The sequence below is a fragment of the Chinchilla lanigera genome, unplaced genomic scaffold (genome assembly GCF_000276665.1).
Source record: "Chinchilla lanigera isolate Chin_1 unplaced genomic scaffold, ChiLan1.0 scaffold00091, whole genome shotgun sequence".
Lineage (NCBI taxonomy): Eukaryota > Metazoa > Chordata > Mammalia > Rodentia > Chinchillidae > Chinchilla > Chinchilla lanigera.
Window position 1 is genome coordinate 7,514,900 of NW_004955492.1, and position 16,227 is coordinate 7,531,126.

Consider the following 16,227-nt stretch of genomic DNA (forward strand, 5'->3'; position numbering starts at 1 on the left):
CTACCAGACCCTCCTCCTAAGTCTCATTATGCAAACACCTGAAGCTCCCTAAACAAGTTACACCACTTCTGGGCCCCCAGATCTCTGTTCAAGCTATTTCCTCTGAGAAGAGCATTCATTCACAAACATTTGAGCACTGTTGTATGTGTGGCACTGCAGTTTGTGCTGGGGATATAGTGGCAATCAAGACAGACAGTCTCTTTTATGAATTACCAGTGCATGGTGGTACCAGCTATCGAGAGAGCATTTACAAATGTCTTTCTCCACGGCTCACCTGAAAAGCACTCAGCCAGTAGTTGCATTCCCTCTTCTGTGTACCATTCCCTGGCTCTCACCTTTACCTAGACTGAGCTGATCATCCACTCCTCTGAGTCTTTATTGAACCCTCAGTAACTGGATTTTCAAGACAATAATCTAAAACACTTCATTAAACTTGTATTTGGTGCCTCATATGAAAGACTGTGAACTTCTTATCCAGGCAGGTAATATGTCCTACACATTTTTATACCTATTATTCCCAGCAGGAACTCAGTCACTATAGAATAAAAAAAATCAATTACTGAATGAAGCTACTTTTGAATCCTATTGATGATGGCTCCCCAGTAGTCACAGGATAAAACACAAAACTTCCCCAATGTGGCTCTAACCCAATGTCCAAACCAGGCTGCACATTAAAATAACTGTGGATACTTCTCAAAAACACTGATGCCTAGATCCTACCTCTAGAGATTCCTGGTAAATCAGGTCTGTGAGCAGTGCCTGCGCATCGGAATTTTTTTTTAAGTACTTCAAGTGATCCCTATTGCAAGCAGGGCTAAGTTAACCACTTATTAACTGGCCCTCCTCATACATGCCGGAGAAGTACTTGCTGTCATGAAGTACATATATTTGCATGGCAACTCATCCAGGAACACAGCACAAGGGACAGTCTAAGTAGAAAGGCACAGTTAGCTGAAATATCTCTCTCCATCTCAATTTGTTCAGCAGGCCTCTGCCCACTGATGGTCACACAAGCTCCTCCTTGAGCCTCTCTCTTAATTGCCCTGGAGGATCCGTTCCCATCCACAGTCACTGTAAACAAGCCTGCCAGCATGTGCCACTTTCTGTGGAATATGTACTCCTACATGGCAACTTCAAGTGACAGTAGGACCTCACCCAAAAGAGTTGGGAAAGTTGCACCACTGCACAAGGTTACATAGAGCTCCACCTTCTAGTACAATACACAACCTCCCAGAGCAGAGATAATGGTAAAATTTAGAAAACTAATTAGGAAATTATAAGTTTCCTTATATACTAAGAGAAAATAATTATTATTATATAATGACATATATTATTATGTAATAATAATAAGGTACTTATTACCTTTGTTTTTAATATAATTTAAAATTTCTGTACCCTAATCTTTGACTGGGGGGCAATACTGGTGAATTAACCCAAGGCCTTTTATTGAGCTATACACCCAGCCCTTTTTATTTTTTAATTGAGAAAGGCTTCCACTAAGTCGCTAAGTTACCCAGGCGGGGCTTGAACTTGTGATCATCCAGCCTCGAGCTTCCCAAATACCGGGATTACAGGCATGCACTGCCTTAAACTTTGCTTTTTAATAAAGGTTTTACTTTAACAAGATGCTTGCAAACTTCATGAATATTTATTAACAATCAGCTCCAGCAAGTTAGTACAAGACTGATGTAGCACACCGCTGGAAAGGTAACACAAACAAAATGGGGCACCTCATGGGGATGTGACTGCAGCTACTTTAGATGGAATGGCTGCGGAGAAGATGATATGTGAGTTGCGGTATCAATAACAGAAAGAGCCAGCAATGCAATATTCTGGGAAAACATACCATGTCACACAGGGAACAATGAGTACTCTGGGAGAGAGACCATACTTGCTCTGAGAAGCAGAAGCTCAGGCTGACAGAAGCCCCGTGGCAAGATGAACACAGTCAGAGTGGCAGCAACTTATAGATCCTGTTGTGCAGTCTTACGGGACACTGTAAGGTACTAGACCTTTCACTGGGACTCTAACAGGGGTCCAGAATGTGGGTTACTGTGCCAAGGCTTCTTTTCATCTCGTGTCTCACTGAAAAATTTCAAGCACATCTATGGCTTCACATGCAACCTACTTGCTGATGTCTGCCAAATCTATTCAGGCCATGCCTTCTTCTTTCGGTCTCGTGGCATATTTCCAACTCCGCCTGGATGTCTACCAAACACTTATGATGTAACTAATCCATTACATGATAACCCACAAGTTAAAGATCTCACATCTCAACCTGAATACATCCCAAATGGATAGTGTTTATTAACTAACTAAACCTGCTCTTCTCTTTTTCTATCAGGAGGCATCATCTTCCCAGATGCCAATTCACAGAAACCTTACAGTAGTCAATTTCAGAAAACTTTCCTGGGCTACTATATCCAACTGGTTCCAGGGGCTGACTTACTATCCTAAGTACCACAGAAATATTCACTGACTTCCCTTCTTCCCAGCCTCACTGCCAAAGCCTTATTTTAGCCTTCTGTCACTTTTCTGGACTTCTGCCAGCGTCCTACTTGATCTTCATGTTTATCCATCAGATTTCTTCCCAACCCTGATTTGTCTTTCAATAATCTCTACTCAAATAAGAAAGGTTACCTACACAAATAATCATAACAGACATCAAGAAGTCTTAGGCTTTCTAAGTATGAATGGTTTCCTATAAAGCTAAAATTTTACCCTTAAGGGTATGCAAAGGTGATACATAAAACTAGGAAATACCCTTTGCCTACTTTCTTAGTTTTGCCTCTCATGTCCCCTTAGTTAAGCAGTTCCTGTACATGTGTGTCCTTACATCAATGTCTAAAACAGTCTTTCCCCCTGCTTATCTACCATTCACACTTCAAAAATTCAGCTCAGCTGGCATCTTTTCTTAGAACTCTTCTCTGACCCCAAACAAACCAGGTACCACTTTTCGTTACTCCCACAACATGTTGTGCATGCTTCAGTCATTGCCCTTAACCCACTAACTTGTCTTTTTCTTTCTTTCCAGACAGGGTCTCACTATGTAGTTCAGGCTGGGCTTGAACTTACTACGTAGCACAGGCTGGCCTCAAACTCCTGCCTCAGCCTCCCAAGTGCCCTCCAACTTGTAATTATTTGTTTACTTTTATGACTCCTGTGTCCTTAAAGGTAATAGTTGGATCTGTAACTCCATAAGTATCTTAAACATTAAGAATAATAACTAAGAGACCTAGGCACTCCTAACATTTGTTGCAATCAGTGGTATCTTAAGTATTTCTAAAGTGTAACTTTCAGATAAGACAGGAAGTATTGCACAATAACAGTGTGGCTGAGGATACAGGGGCAGCTTGAAGTGGTAAGAAACAGTTCAGGTTATAAAGTAAGGCTATGCAGTCACAGAGTAGCAGGAACTGCTGGAAAGGAGAGGGCTCCCATGCCATTGCCTTGGGCTTACACATGAAAAAGTGGACAAAAGTTTTATCATTTAAGAACCACTAAAGGAGAAAGTAAAATTTAACTACGTTTTTAAATATACAATAAAAAAATTCTAGTCAATTCATAAACCAATTTAGGAATGAAAAAGCAATTTACTTCGAGTGGAATCTGTACAGTCTCCTTCCTCCCATGCCTTCTCTGAAGTAACAGAGTTAGAAAACAAATGTGAAATCTTTCCACCAAAGAACTGTAGGTGACCGAATCAGTGAGAAGAGAGAGGCTTTGGAGATACTAACTGCCAGGATATGGAAATACACCTTTCAAATCGATTTTTAAACTTCCTTCTAAAGTAGATAAAAATTAATCTAGTAGTTAAAAACAATAAAAACCTGATCCACTGCCCCAGAACTGGGCAATTCCAAGAGATACAAACCTCTCACTTTGCAATTTCTTCAAGAAAACTGTGAGTAACCAACATTCTCTTGGTTGAGGGGCGGAACCGTTAAAAGTAGAAGAGGAAGAAGGGTTTGGGGGTGAGAAAGCAAGCGGGAAAGAGGCTGAACGGCACTGACTGTCTGTCCTCCAAAATCACTTGTGGAAAAAGTGCAGAGATGAACAGATGAACAGAAGACAAAAGCAAGCAGTGTAAGCTTTTAGAAGTTCTAAAACGTCCTAGAGACTCAAAAACTGCTCCCGCCTATAAGCTGAATACTTTTTCTCCCAGGAATGTCACTGCAGCGAAAGAGGGATGTGGTGCTGTGGGCCACCCGAGCTGGGAGTGACCGACCCACAGTTTCTCAGCGAGCCGGACAAGGTCTCGCCAGATAGACAAGCGTCCAATTCTCATCTTACATGCATGTGTCCAGGGGGCCTGGGGTCTGACAGGGAGAAAGGGAACAAACGAGTGGAAAATGACCAAAGAACTTCACCGGAGAAAACTTGCAAAAACATCGCGCGTTTACAGAGGAGCTTAGCGGTATAGCGTTGCCGTGGAAACCAAGCCGAGTGCCCAACATCTCCAGGGAGCGGTCTTGGGACCACTTTTCTGGGCCACGGTCAGTGAGCGTGGGGAGCTACGGACGGAGAAAGGAGTCCTTTCTCATGGCTGCGCCCCAGGCCTCGATCTCCAGGGAGCCTACCGCGTAGAGGAGCACGACAGCGCCGGGACTGGTGGAGCTGGCGGAGAAGTGGAAGTTAGCGGGGCGCGGAGAGTCCATGGCACGGTTGCCGTCCCGGGCAGGGTCTGGGATCCTCTGCTACGCGGCTGCAGTGCAGCCGCTGGGGGCGGTTCTTCCGCGCGTGGAGGCCTGACCTCGCCCAGGGCGGCGGCACCCTTTACAGCCGCCACTCGGGACCCCGGGCGCCGCCATCTTAGCCAGGACGGAAGCCGCGCGGGGCCCTGTGGCGCCCGCGCGCACACGGAGCCGGAAACGGAAGTGGCGAGCGCGACTTGAGCTGAAGCTGGGGTCAGTAGTCATCCTATGGCACCGGAGAAGGGGTCGGGGCCAGGTGGTGCGGCGCCTGAGGGCACTGAGAAGATCTTGGACGCCCTGTTGCAGACTCTCTACGATGTGGGTGAGTGAGGTGCCGTGTTTTGGACCGGATGCTCGGCCGCCTGGGGAGCTGCTGGAATAGTGCAGAGGACCTCAGGCTCAGGGATCACACCCCAACCCCACCCCCGGGGACTGGGCCCTGTCCGCAGGTACTCGTGGTCACCTGGCCGCCTGGGCTCCCGAGCCCCTGCCCAGTGCATTGGCCTCGCCACCAGCCCCCGCACCCCCAGCCTTCGCTTATCTTAAATGAGGGGAAAGTAAAAAAAAAAAAAAGGTTACTATTGAACATTGGCCACGGCCTGGCCCTTCAGCCGGACGGTCTTTCACACTCTGAAGAGCTGACATGGACGTTCTTGTCTTGTAGTGTCAAACTCGCTCCTTAGATTTACGGTGATGCTGCACATGCTACTTTGTTTTTATTTTGGAGCAGTTGCTCAAAATTTTAAGCTTGCTTACTTACACAGTAAGAGTAACAGCTTAAGGAAGACTTTACAGTATACTACATGCTTTACTTGTATTCACTCTGTGACTCTCAGAACAACCCTCTGATTTTTCGTATAGATACCGTCATTAAGCCATCATTGCAAATGTAGAAATGAACACTATATATATATATGTATATATATATATATTTTGTTTGTTTGTTTGTTTGTTTTGTTTTTGGTACTAGAAAGCGAACTCAGGACCTTGCGCTTGCTAGGCAGGCGCTTGTGCCGCTGAGCTGTATCTCCAGCCCGAGCACTAGATTTTTTAAAGGGTTGCTGCAGGCAACCTCAATGATAACTTGCAAAGCTTAGGTTCCAGCCCTCACAGGCTAGCCCTGTACCCTATTGTATTGACTTGTATTGACTTGCTGTATTGACTTGCTGTATTGACAGAGCATCTCAGTGCCCTTGAAATAACTGGAAAATAGAAAAAGACCTCATCAAATCACTGACCTTGGGGAATTTAAAATGTAGAGGAAGAGGCTGTTCTGCAAAATCATACATACAGTTTATGTCCACACAGGCTGGAAATCATTATCCTTACAGCTCTGAAGGCCTGGACTGGATATACTCATTTTGGTATTTCTAGTGCTAAAGTTTTTGTTAGCTCTTAATAAGTGTTGTTTGCGTAAAATACCGCTGTTTAGAGAGCTCTTGTGTTTGTACTGTAGGTGAATAATGAGGCCTAGAATTTTGGTCAGAGCTTTCGGATGATTGATCAGACTTTGAGTAAATGAAACAGAAGGGTGAATGTGGATCTTTAGTAGAAAAATAGAGATATTTGTATGAAGCCCATCATGTTAGGGTCTCCTTAATTGATAACTGAAGGAAAATTGGAAGACCATTACACATACCTACAGCTTTAGAAGGTGCTGAAAAGAAACACTGGCTTCAGTGGCAGTTTTTAGTACAAAGTATGAAGCAACTGAGATTCCCAGTCCTGGGACTGTTGCCATGCTGAAGCTTTGAGGATCAAGTCCCAGTACCAAAAAAAATAAACTTTGAGGAAAGACCAAGGTGTGGACTAGAGTAATTGTGCTAATAAAGGCCAAAGACATAAATGTTACCTAGGAGAAAATGGCTATATTTTGGATTCTATAAGTTGTGGAAATACACCTTACTTGAAGAGAAGCAAATACGTAATTTATTTTTTTGTGTGTACTTCTGGGCGCTTATAGCTGTGGCATATACACAGTGCGTTCATATGATTTGATATTGGTGTTAGCTAAAACTGAAAATACTTGTTTTTCATTTTTGTATATTTGAACAAACAGGAGAGAAAGATGAAACAGAACAGAAGAAAATCAGAAAAAAGAGAGAAAACAGGAAGACAGATGGGGTTGCAGTAGCTGTAGCAGCAGAGAGAACCCTGCCTGGTTCTTTCACAAAAAACCAGAAGAAGAGTGCTTCCAGCTTTTTCAGGGAACTCAGAGAAGAGTTGAACTGTGCTCCTGAGGTCACTTCACACAATCCACCTTCAGGAGCAAAGGTCCTTGCTGCTATAGGATCATCTTCTTCCCTGCAAAACAACAGGGAGCAAGTGGAAGTGATAGAATTTCACGGCAGAAATAAAAAAAGAAAACTGAAGCCAGATCAAGATGAGTGCGTAAAGGTATTGTGCTGGTTGGTTTATATATGTATGCTGAGGCCCTTGATATTGTGGTGTTAGGTGACTGCCCTTATAGGCTGCATCGGGGTGGTGAGGATTTGAGAAATACACAGGATTTAGCACATAATTCTTATCATCCACACAGGCAGATAGAGTGATATTAGTTACCAAGCTCGAGCCCTCCAGAGAAAAGCAGGTGTTCATTATAGATCTCGTTGGTGTAAACACGAAGTAGATTTGGTATAGCAGTGGCCCAGATCCAGTGTGTGCAGAAACACTGATCAGAATAGTTTGCTTCGGGAGCCAGTGATCAGCAAATTGTAGAAACAGGACTGTTTTGGGAATTTCAGGGTTTGAAAAACCCAGACCTTCTCTGCTAATGCTTTCCTACTTCTGAGCCTTATGCTTGTTTGCCATAGAGAAAGACATTCTTAATACGTGCTGGCCATTTTTCTAGGTACTGGGATATAGCAGTGAACAAAATGTACAGTAATCTTCACTCTGAAGGAATTTGTATTCAGATGGAAAGCAATCTGATTTTCCTGATCACAAGTCTGTTTCAGATTGAATGTAAATCCAACCCAAAATTCAGTCCATAGAGGAAGTGTGGTTATTCTTTCAAACTGTTTTTCCCTCATAAGGATAGCTTAGTGGCTTTGTCACATTCATTGCTAGTATCTAAAGATCCCATTTCTTTAGCATTTCCCTAAGTTTTATCAACTTTTGTTTAAAAAAAAGAGGATTCTATTATAGTAACACCTTGGTTCTTGAATGCTTCTGTTTGCAAACAATTCAGTTCTCAAAAGTATTCAACAAAATTGTTTCTGTTCACAAACTCTACATCGGGTGACAAACAGCTGCAGCCATCTTCCTCAAATTCATAAAACAAATTCGTGAACTGAGGTACCACTGTGTGTTTTACAGTTGCTATGACAGATACCACAAATTTGGTAACTTAACACAATGGAGATTTATTGCCTTGCAGTTCCAGGGGCCAGAAGTCCAAAGTCCAGGTGTTGGTAGAGCTGTGGTTCCTCTTGAGGGCTTTAGGAGAGAATCCTTCCTTGCCTCTTTGACAAGAGGTGATTTCAGGCATCCCTTAGCTTATGGCTACATAACTCCTGTCTCTGCCTTATCATTATGTGGCATATATCCGTATAGGTTTGAATCTCCTATTTTCCTCTGCCTTTTTCTGATAAGGACACTTGTCTTTGGGTTTAGAATTCCCTCTAAATCCCAGATGATCTCAGCTAGAGACCCTTAATGTATATACACTCTAGAGATGTTTCTTTTCAGATAAGGTCACATTCACAAGTTGTAGATATTAGCACATAGTCATATCTTTTGAAAGCCACAGTGCCACCCACTAAAAAAGGTAGTTTGGCTTGCATTATTTCCTATGAATATATGAATGCATGTTAGTGCCTAGTGTTTTGCCGTATCCTTGTTGCTCTAGAAACATCTATGTACTCCTCTAGAATCCATGCTACATTTCATGTCCAGTTCACTAACATCACTTCCTCAAAGAATATGAGAACAGTCTATTCATATCTGCCTTTATTTTAGGATTCCAGGTCAGCTTCCCAACTCGTCTGCTATAAATACTGGAGCACTGGGACCTGTTACATGTGGGCCAAAAAATAGCCCTTAGGACAGCCAGAGCCTTCAAGCTGGCCATCTCCTGTTACCCCATAGTACCTACAAATATTAGCATTTTCCAGGTGTGCCATCATGTGAAAAGGTGGGAAAGACTGCTTTGCAGTGTAATTCTGGAGCACTGCATCAGCAGTTAGCATCTGGGCATCCTCCCTCATCTCATTGAATCTCAGGCTTTCGTTTCCTCATATACTCACTTGGGCTCCCCTTTCCGGAAGAGCAAGTTTTCTTATTAATAGAGCAGAAATAAAGTTAGTGTTAAATGAATCTGTGTTTCTCCATCTCTTGGTAATAGAACATCTGGGGCAGGCTGTCAAATGGTCTTTTTCTTCCTGTTCCAAGTGAGTGCTTTTTATTGTAGTTGGGTTTTCTCAGGAACCTCAGCTTTTTCTGCATTTTTAATTTCCTGAGCCTAAAGAAATTTTCAATTTGTCCTTGATGCTCTGCCCTTCTAAAAAAACTTATCCTTTGAAAATGTATGTGTGTCTGGTTAAGGAGCCAGAATGTGGACCAGTAAATATATATCTGCCCATAAGAAAACTTTGAGGTGTTGGCATTGCAGCATGTGAGTAGGTGCAGATGAATGTAGTGCTGGCTGCTTTGGTACCTCCAGGAGCAGGCAGGCCAGATAAAGGGGAGTCAGTTGGGGCTGATGAGAATATAGTATTGTACTAAGAGTTTTGTTAATGAGGGAGAGTGTGGTTGGTTCTTGTTCTCTGAAAACATGTAAGCCATTGTAGGACAGGTCAGACAGACCTGGTGCTGGCACAAATGTGTGATAACATAGTGATGGTCTCCACTGAATGATCTGGGAGTCTGCTATTCATCTTTCGAGAGAACATGAGAAAGGAAGAGGTGGTGATAGTAGTCCCACTGACTGGTCCTGCCTGAACACAGTAAATGACCTAATTTTCCTAGTGCTTAGTTGAGCCATAAATTCTATGACACTGGGTTGTGAGCTTGTCTAAGAATGTGGCTACCATCCATTTATATAATATTTGACCTGTTGCAGATGGTTAGCCTATGGATGAACTTCCCGGTCATGTCTCACTTTTAATGCAATGTCTATAGACATACTTTCACAAGACATACTAGGTAAAGGGTCACCTATTTATTTGTCTATTTTACTAATAATTGGGTGTCTGTCATTTACCACTCCTTAGAGACACTGCGTTGAACAAGTATAGTACTCTGTCCTTGTGGAGCATACATTTCCATTTACTATGAAGACAGGCAAAGTCCCAGATAAATTATAAAGTTACAAACACTCTAAAGGAAACAGATAGGGTTCATTCGTTGGTTCTTTCTTTCTTTCTTTTTCTTTCTCTCTTCTCTTCTCTTCTCTTCTCTTCTCTTCTCTTCTCTTTCTAGCCCAGGATGGTCTTGAACTCACAGCAATCCTCCTGCCTCAGCCTCCCGAGTGCTGAAATTACAGGCATGCTCCACCACTTGCAGCCAAGGTGTTCTGAGAATAACAGCAAAACCTACTCACTATCACGTGGTCAAGGAGGTCTCTGAGGAGGTCCTGTTCAGGCAAATGCCGGATAAATGGTGCTAGAAAGAGGCAGGGAAGAATCACACAGGGAGGGGCAAATAGTCTTCAGGGAGCTGGAAGACCAGCAGGAGGGCACAGCAGTGTGAGCTGACGCAGGCAGGGGCAGCCCTCATCAGATCTGAGAGGCAGTGGTGAGGCCTTCCAGCTGTAAAGTACATAAGAAGCCACCAGAGAATTATAAGTGAGGGCAGAAAGTGGTCTGATTTATCTTTTTGAATGAATTAGGTTGTAGGTAGGCAACAGCAAGAGGCATGAGGGGGGCTGGCGTGGTGGTGCACCCCTATAATCCCAGCACTCAAGAGGTTGAGGCAGGAGGATTGCCACAATTTGAGTCCAGCTGGACTATACAGTGAGTTCAGGACCAGCCTGAACTACATAGCAAGACCCTGTCTCAAGAAGAGAGGCATAAGTGGGCTGAGTGAGGGCTTGGTGCAGTGGTCCAGATGTGAAATGGGGTGGCCTGGACTTGAGGAAGGAATGCATAAACTCACTCTTTAATCGGTGCAGAATTGCCTGGGAGAAAGAACATTCTTGTGTGTGCTGCCCACCCCCTACCCCCATTACAGTACTGGGAACTGAACTGAGCTACAACCCCAGCTATTGTAGCTTTATTTTGAGACAGGGTCTCACTAGGTTGTCCATGCTGGGCTTGAACTCAAGCCTGGCTCATTCTTAAGTTCTTTAAGCAATAAAAATGTCAGGTGTAGCATGAGGTGATCCAAGTGTTCCCTGGCCCTTGGGGCTTTCAGTGCGGCCTCTCCACCCCAGCATTGCTCCATCTTAGCGCAGCTCATTCACTGCCATGCTCTAGGAATCTTCCACTCCTTCATGGCCTACATTAAAAGGGACCAGAAGCATACTGTAATGGGAAGAACAGAATGGTGTGCTGCAGGTCTGAACAGGCTCCTGTGTGTGACCTGGACCAAGCATGGAAGTGGCTTCTGGTACAGGAGCTGCTGCTGTTTGGGAATCCTGCTGTGTACCCAGAGTGGTTATCCATATCCGATAACCCACCCGGCATCTCACTTAAGCCTCACCATTCCTGGGACCTGTCCTCATTTCACAGAGGAGCTGGGTGCGAGATGGGTAATGTTACTGCTTGCAGTTAAACATCAGCCCCATGGTATAGTACTTGCTACTCAGAACAGTGCCGTAAACCATATTGGTTGTTTTCTCTTTTAAGATTATGCAAATTCGTTTGGCAGAGAAACCTGAGGAGGCTTTTTTGTTCATCATTTTACAGGTGACTATTCATGGAGATTACTGCAGAAATATCCGTGTATGTGTCTATGGGTTGCTGGCTTAGGCCTTACTATTCACTCTACTCAGTACTGCTGTTCTAAAAGTGTGGAGACATCTGAAAAGTTTGAAGCTGGAGCCTGATCGTAGGCGTCCAGATAAAGGGCTGTGGGTCTGAAATAAGTGCCAAAGTTTAGATTTAGCCTCAGGCATTCTGGCTTCAAGGCAGTGTACTTAACAGCTCCATGGAAATCAGATAGAGCCTCATTGTGCTTTGAGTAAGAAAGTGCGTGAATCAGAATCACCACCAGATAAGATATCTCCCTCACATTATTGTCAGATAGCACTGACCATGTGCAGGTATTTGGTCAGTACCTGGTGCTGTCCTCACCCCACAGTGCCCCAGGGTCACCCCTGTCTATACTGCACTCTCTGGTTGGAAGTAGAGCCAGCGTCAAATCAGTGTTAGGAAGAAAGTATAGTAATTGAGGCAGTTTATACTCAACAAGGTGTGGACAAAGTTTTTAATATTCCTAAAATTGGCTGTGGTTTTAGAAAAATGTTTAACTTGGCTACTTTCCCTGGAGACAGATTTGGCATGTAATCAATAGCTTAAAGAAAAATCCAAGCTGTAGAGAAAAAGATGCTCCTGATCAGCAAGTCAGCCGTGAACAGATTTGCTAATTCTGGAAGTTGGCCTGCCTTCTTCCCTCCCCTCTTAGTCTTCTTCCAAAACTCTCTTTTTATAGCCTTTCACCTTTTTTCTTTGCCTAACGTACAAGTTGCCCAAATCTCCCAACATTTCTCTCGCTTGTGTGGGACGGAATGGCTAGAGGAGTTGGGATAGGGTCGGAGAGTGACAGCGAACCTTTTAGAGATTGAGTGCCAGACTGCAACCCCCAAACCCACTTATTTACCACAAAGTGCCCACAGTGCAATTAGACCTGCATACCGAGGTTTTAGTTTAGAAAAAACAACTCATACATTAACATCTTTTGTCTTAAAAGAAAAAAACACAATAGGACATGTGTCATAGGTTGGACACTGCTGGGTTAGGCTATTGCTTACGTCTCAGTGATTCAAAAGGTAAAGGTTTTTCTGTGTTACATGTCTGCCCTGTCTCTTGCCCTGGGGACCATGGTAGTGGGTGCCAACATCTGGCACCACCACCCCTTTTCTTCACTAAATACTGATGGCTCTTAAGAGTTCCAGCTAGAAGGACAGACACCCTCACTGCTCATATTCCTTGCACAGAGGACACATAGGCCTGGCTAATACAAGCCACTTCCCAGCATTGACAGTAATGCCTCTCACTGTGGTTGCTAACGTGGGAAGTGTATCATGAATAACAGACTGAAGTGATATTAAAGCTATCAGTAAAAAGTTAGAACCCAGTGTAATCCCAGGACTCTGGGAGGCTGAAATAAGAGGATCACCAAGTTTGAGCCCAGCCCAGGCTTAGCAAGACCCAGATATATAACTCAGTGTGAAGGCTCTGAATTGAAACCCCAGATGACAAAAGAAGAAAGTTCACAGTAGTGAAGTCATGCTAATAGACAGCATTCACAAAGTCATTATCCAAGGTGTTGTCCCTGGAAAAGTGTTTGTATTTGTTATATACAGAGAACTAGACCTCAGACCCTTTCGCAGAAACGTGTCAACAGCTACAAAATTTAGGACTTTTCTGGCAAAATGTTAAGGGATGTGGACATCAGGTGTCTGTGTCCAGGCCAGATATGCCCCCTGCCAGGGCCTACCCTTCGTTTGGTCTAGCAGCACCTCCCCATGTCCCCACAGCCAAGGTGACAGGACTGAGGTGCAGGGACTGGGTATGCTATGGGGCTTCTGTTGGAGAAAGCAGGGACTCAGGCTGGCCACTGCCCCCTCTTCTGAGGGCCAGTAACCCCCCAGGGCCCAGGGGTCTCTAGCTGTCACAAGAATTTTACCCCAGTGATTATTCCTTTATAAATGGTTCTATTCTTGTGCCAGTTTCCTGGCAACATACCAGCCAGGAGCATCGGTGACATCCCCAGTATTGCTGGAAGTGGAATTGCTTAAAAGAAAGGGAGCAGTTAGGCAGTCCCACAGGATTCTGGAGATCTGCTAACAGTATAAAGGGATTTTGTTTTGATTTTTTTTGTGGTCTTTTTTTTTTTGAGACGGTCTCACTATGCAGTTCAGGCTGTCCTTGAGGTTCACTTTATAGCCCAGGCTGGTCTCGAGCTCCCAATAATCCTCCTGCCTCGGCCTCCTGAGTACTGGGATTGCAGGTGTGCACCACCACACCTAGCTTGTTTTGATTTTTTTTTATATTGAATTTGCATTTGGAAGATTTAGATATGTGATCCTGATATTAGTAAAATTTAATCCTTCAAAAGTGTCTTGCTTCTAGCACTCTAGAAGGCTGAGTCAGGAGAATTGAAAGTTCAAGCCCAACCTGGGTACCTTAATAAGACTTTGACTTAAAAGAAATAAGAAGAAAGGCTGGTGATATAACTTAGTACTGGATTCAATCCCCAGTACTGCCAAAGAAAGGAAAAAAGAAAAAAAGATGATAAACAATAAATCATCTTAAGTAGATTAGAGTGCATGTCAGTGGAAAAGATACCTTAACTTCAAAGGAAATGTAAGATTTTTTTTTCCAGTCATGGAATGAAAGACTTCCTGGGGTGGATAAAAAGAACATGCCCTTTGCAGCTTTCTCTGTGCTGTGCCTGTGGTCCTAAGGAAGGCATTTGATGCCCTCAATCTGAGGAAAGTCCTAAGCATAATAAAAGCCAGCAGCTTGATACAGAGAGATGGGGAATGCATTCATTTTGGTTGATGGCAGACAACCGGGCCACGTGCCTGAACATTGTAAGCTACCAGCACCCAAGCCGCATGTGCGACAGCAGGCGTGCAGGGATATGGTGCGGCCGTGCTGTGATGATCACAGGCAGCACATACGTTGGTAGGAAGAGTACTGGCCATGTCTTCAGGCTTGTTGGACGCTGTGCTGCCTACTCACCAGATGGTATCCTATTTCATTCTAATAGCGGCCCGCCTATGCGGTGGATCAAGGGTCCTCATCAGCCAAGTGGTCATCTTATAGGGTGCAGAAGCCATCACCTGTGAAAACATTCACTGGCTGACTCACACACCTACTGGGGCGGGACACCAGGAAGAGCCAGAGCACAGCTCCCTTTGAGGAAGAGAGCAAGAGACAGGCTGTGCTGTGATGGGTGTCTTCCTGCTGTGTGGGGAGGGGCAGCTACTGGCAGAGCGGACCAGCTCCTTCACTGTCCTCAGGGAGACACTGCGTTTCCTAGAGGCTGCATAGCGTTCACTGCTCACTTTCTGTCAGGACAGAATCAGGCCTGCGGTTGAGTGGTGACTGCTGGTAGCCAGATGTGGAGTCTGACAGTAGCTCCTGGAATGTATTGGGTGCCTGGTCTGTTGTGGGGCTTGCAACTATGGCCAGGTGTTGGTGTGAGGGGTTATAGATGGGAAGGGTGTTTGCCATCAGGAATTATAAACAAACCTCTATCATTGCTGAAAGTCTGTTTCAGAAAGAATGTTCAACCCAAGAGAATTCACCATCGCCCTGATAGATGGGAGGAAGAAAAGAAAATGATGAAACGCAGCCGTTTCACCTGCTCAGACAGGGCTCCTCTCTGAACCCCTCACCAGGCAAAATTTTCTGTCTGGTCCAGGAGAGGCAAATGTTGCTCTCTCTTACCTGCTTTCCTTTTTTTCTTACTTTTGTCATTTTCTTATGCCTTGCCTTAAAAAATACTTTCTCCATGTTTCTTAACTGTTAATTAGGATTTTAAGCAACATGTTTATATAATCATTTGATATTTCAATATCTGGGCCAGTTCCAAGGCTTGTTCTTCTTTTCCATATTTTTTATTGTGGTAAATTACACACAACATAAAATTTACCATCTTAGCTATTTTTTAATCAAGTGATTCAAAGGTGTTAAATACCCAGCTGTTGTCCAGCCATCACCACCACCTATCCCCAGAACTTTCATCTTGTAAAACTCAGTCTCCGTCCCCATTAATCACTAGTTCCCCATTTCCTTCCCAGCCCCTGGAAGCCTCTGTGCTACTTCCTGTCTGTGAATATGCCTGCACCGGGCACCTTGTACAAGTAGAATTGTAACAGTATTTGCCTTTATGTGACTGGCTTTTTCGTGTAGCATAAGGCCTTCGCGATCTGTTGAAGTTTATCTCAGAATTTCCTTTTCTTGTTGTTGTTTTGTGGCAGGGATGGAACCCAGTGCTTTGCACTTGCTAGGCAGTTGTTCTCCTCCTGAGCCATCTTCCAGCTGAGATTTTTTTTTTTTTTTGGTAGTACTGGGCACAAACCCAGAACCTTTTATACTGAGCTAGCTCCCCAATTCCTTTTTATTTTTATTTTTAAACTTTGAAACAGAATCTCTCTAAGTCACTATGTTGCCCAGGGTGAGCTAAAATTTGTGATTCTCCTGCCTCAGCCTCCCAGAGTGCTGGAATTATAGGTGTGTACCACCATGCATGGCTCAGAATTTCCTTTCTTTAAAGGCTAAGTAACACCTCATTTGTAGATGCACCATGGTGTTCACTCAATGTACCTACTGGTAGATACTTGGATTGCTTTGCAGTTAGCTATTATAAGAGTGCTGCCTTGAACATAGTTGTACAGATTTCTTCAAAATCCTGTCTT

At 44.0% G+C, this 16,227-nt stretch overlaps 2 protein-coding genes across 2 annotated transcripts in view; one reads left to right on the plus strand and one right to left on the minus strand.

The window, feature by feature from the left end:
- Gnpat (glyceronephosphate O-acyltransferase) overlaps nucleotides 1–4,691 on the minus strand; it is a 30,511-nt gene extending 25,820 nt beyond the window's left edge. Inside the window, exon 1 of the mRNA XM_005404978.2 lies at nucleotides 4,581–4,691. Within this exon, the coding sequence (XP_005405035.1) occupies nucleotides 4,581–4,658 (78 nt within the window). The 5' untranslated portion in view covers nucleotides 4,659–4,691. The remainder of the gene's footprint in view (nucleotides 1–4,580) is intronic.
- Nucleotides 4,692–4,900: 209 nt separating this feature from the next.
- The window catches only part of LOC102008952 (chromosome unknown open reading frame, human C1orf131), a 15,435-nt gene continuing 4,108 nt past the window's right edge, over nucleotides 4,901–16,227 (plus strand). The window contains exons 1-2 of the mRNA XM_005404977.2: nucleotides 4,901–5,016; nucleotides 6,754–7,091. Coding sequence (XP_005405034.1) covers nucleotides 4,923–5,016; nucleotides 6,754–7,091 — 432 coding nt within the window. The 5' untranslated portion in view covers nucleotides 4,901–4,922. The remainder of the gene's footprint in view (nucleotides 5,017–6,753; nucleotides 7,092–16,227) is intronic.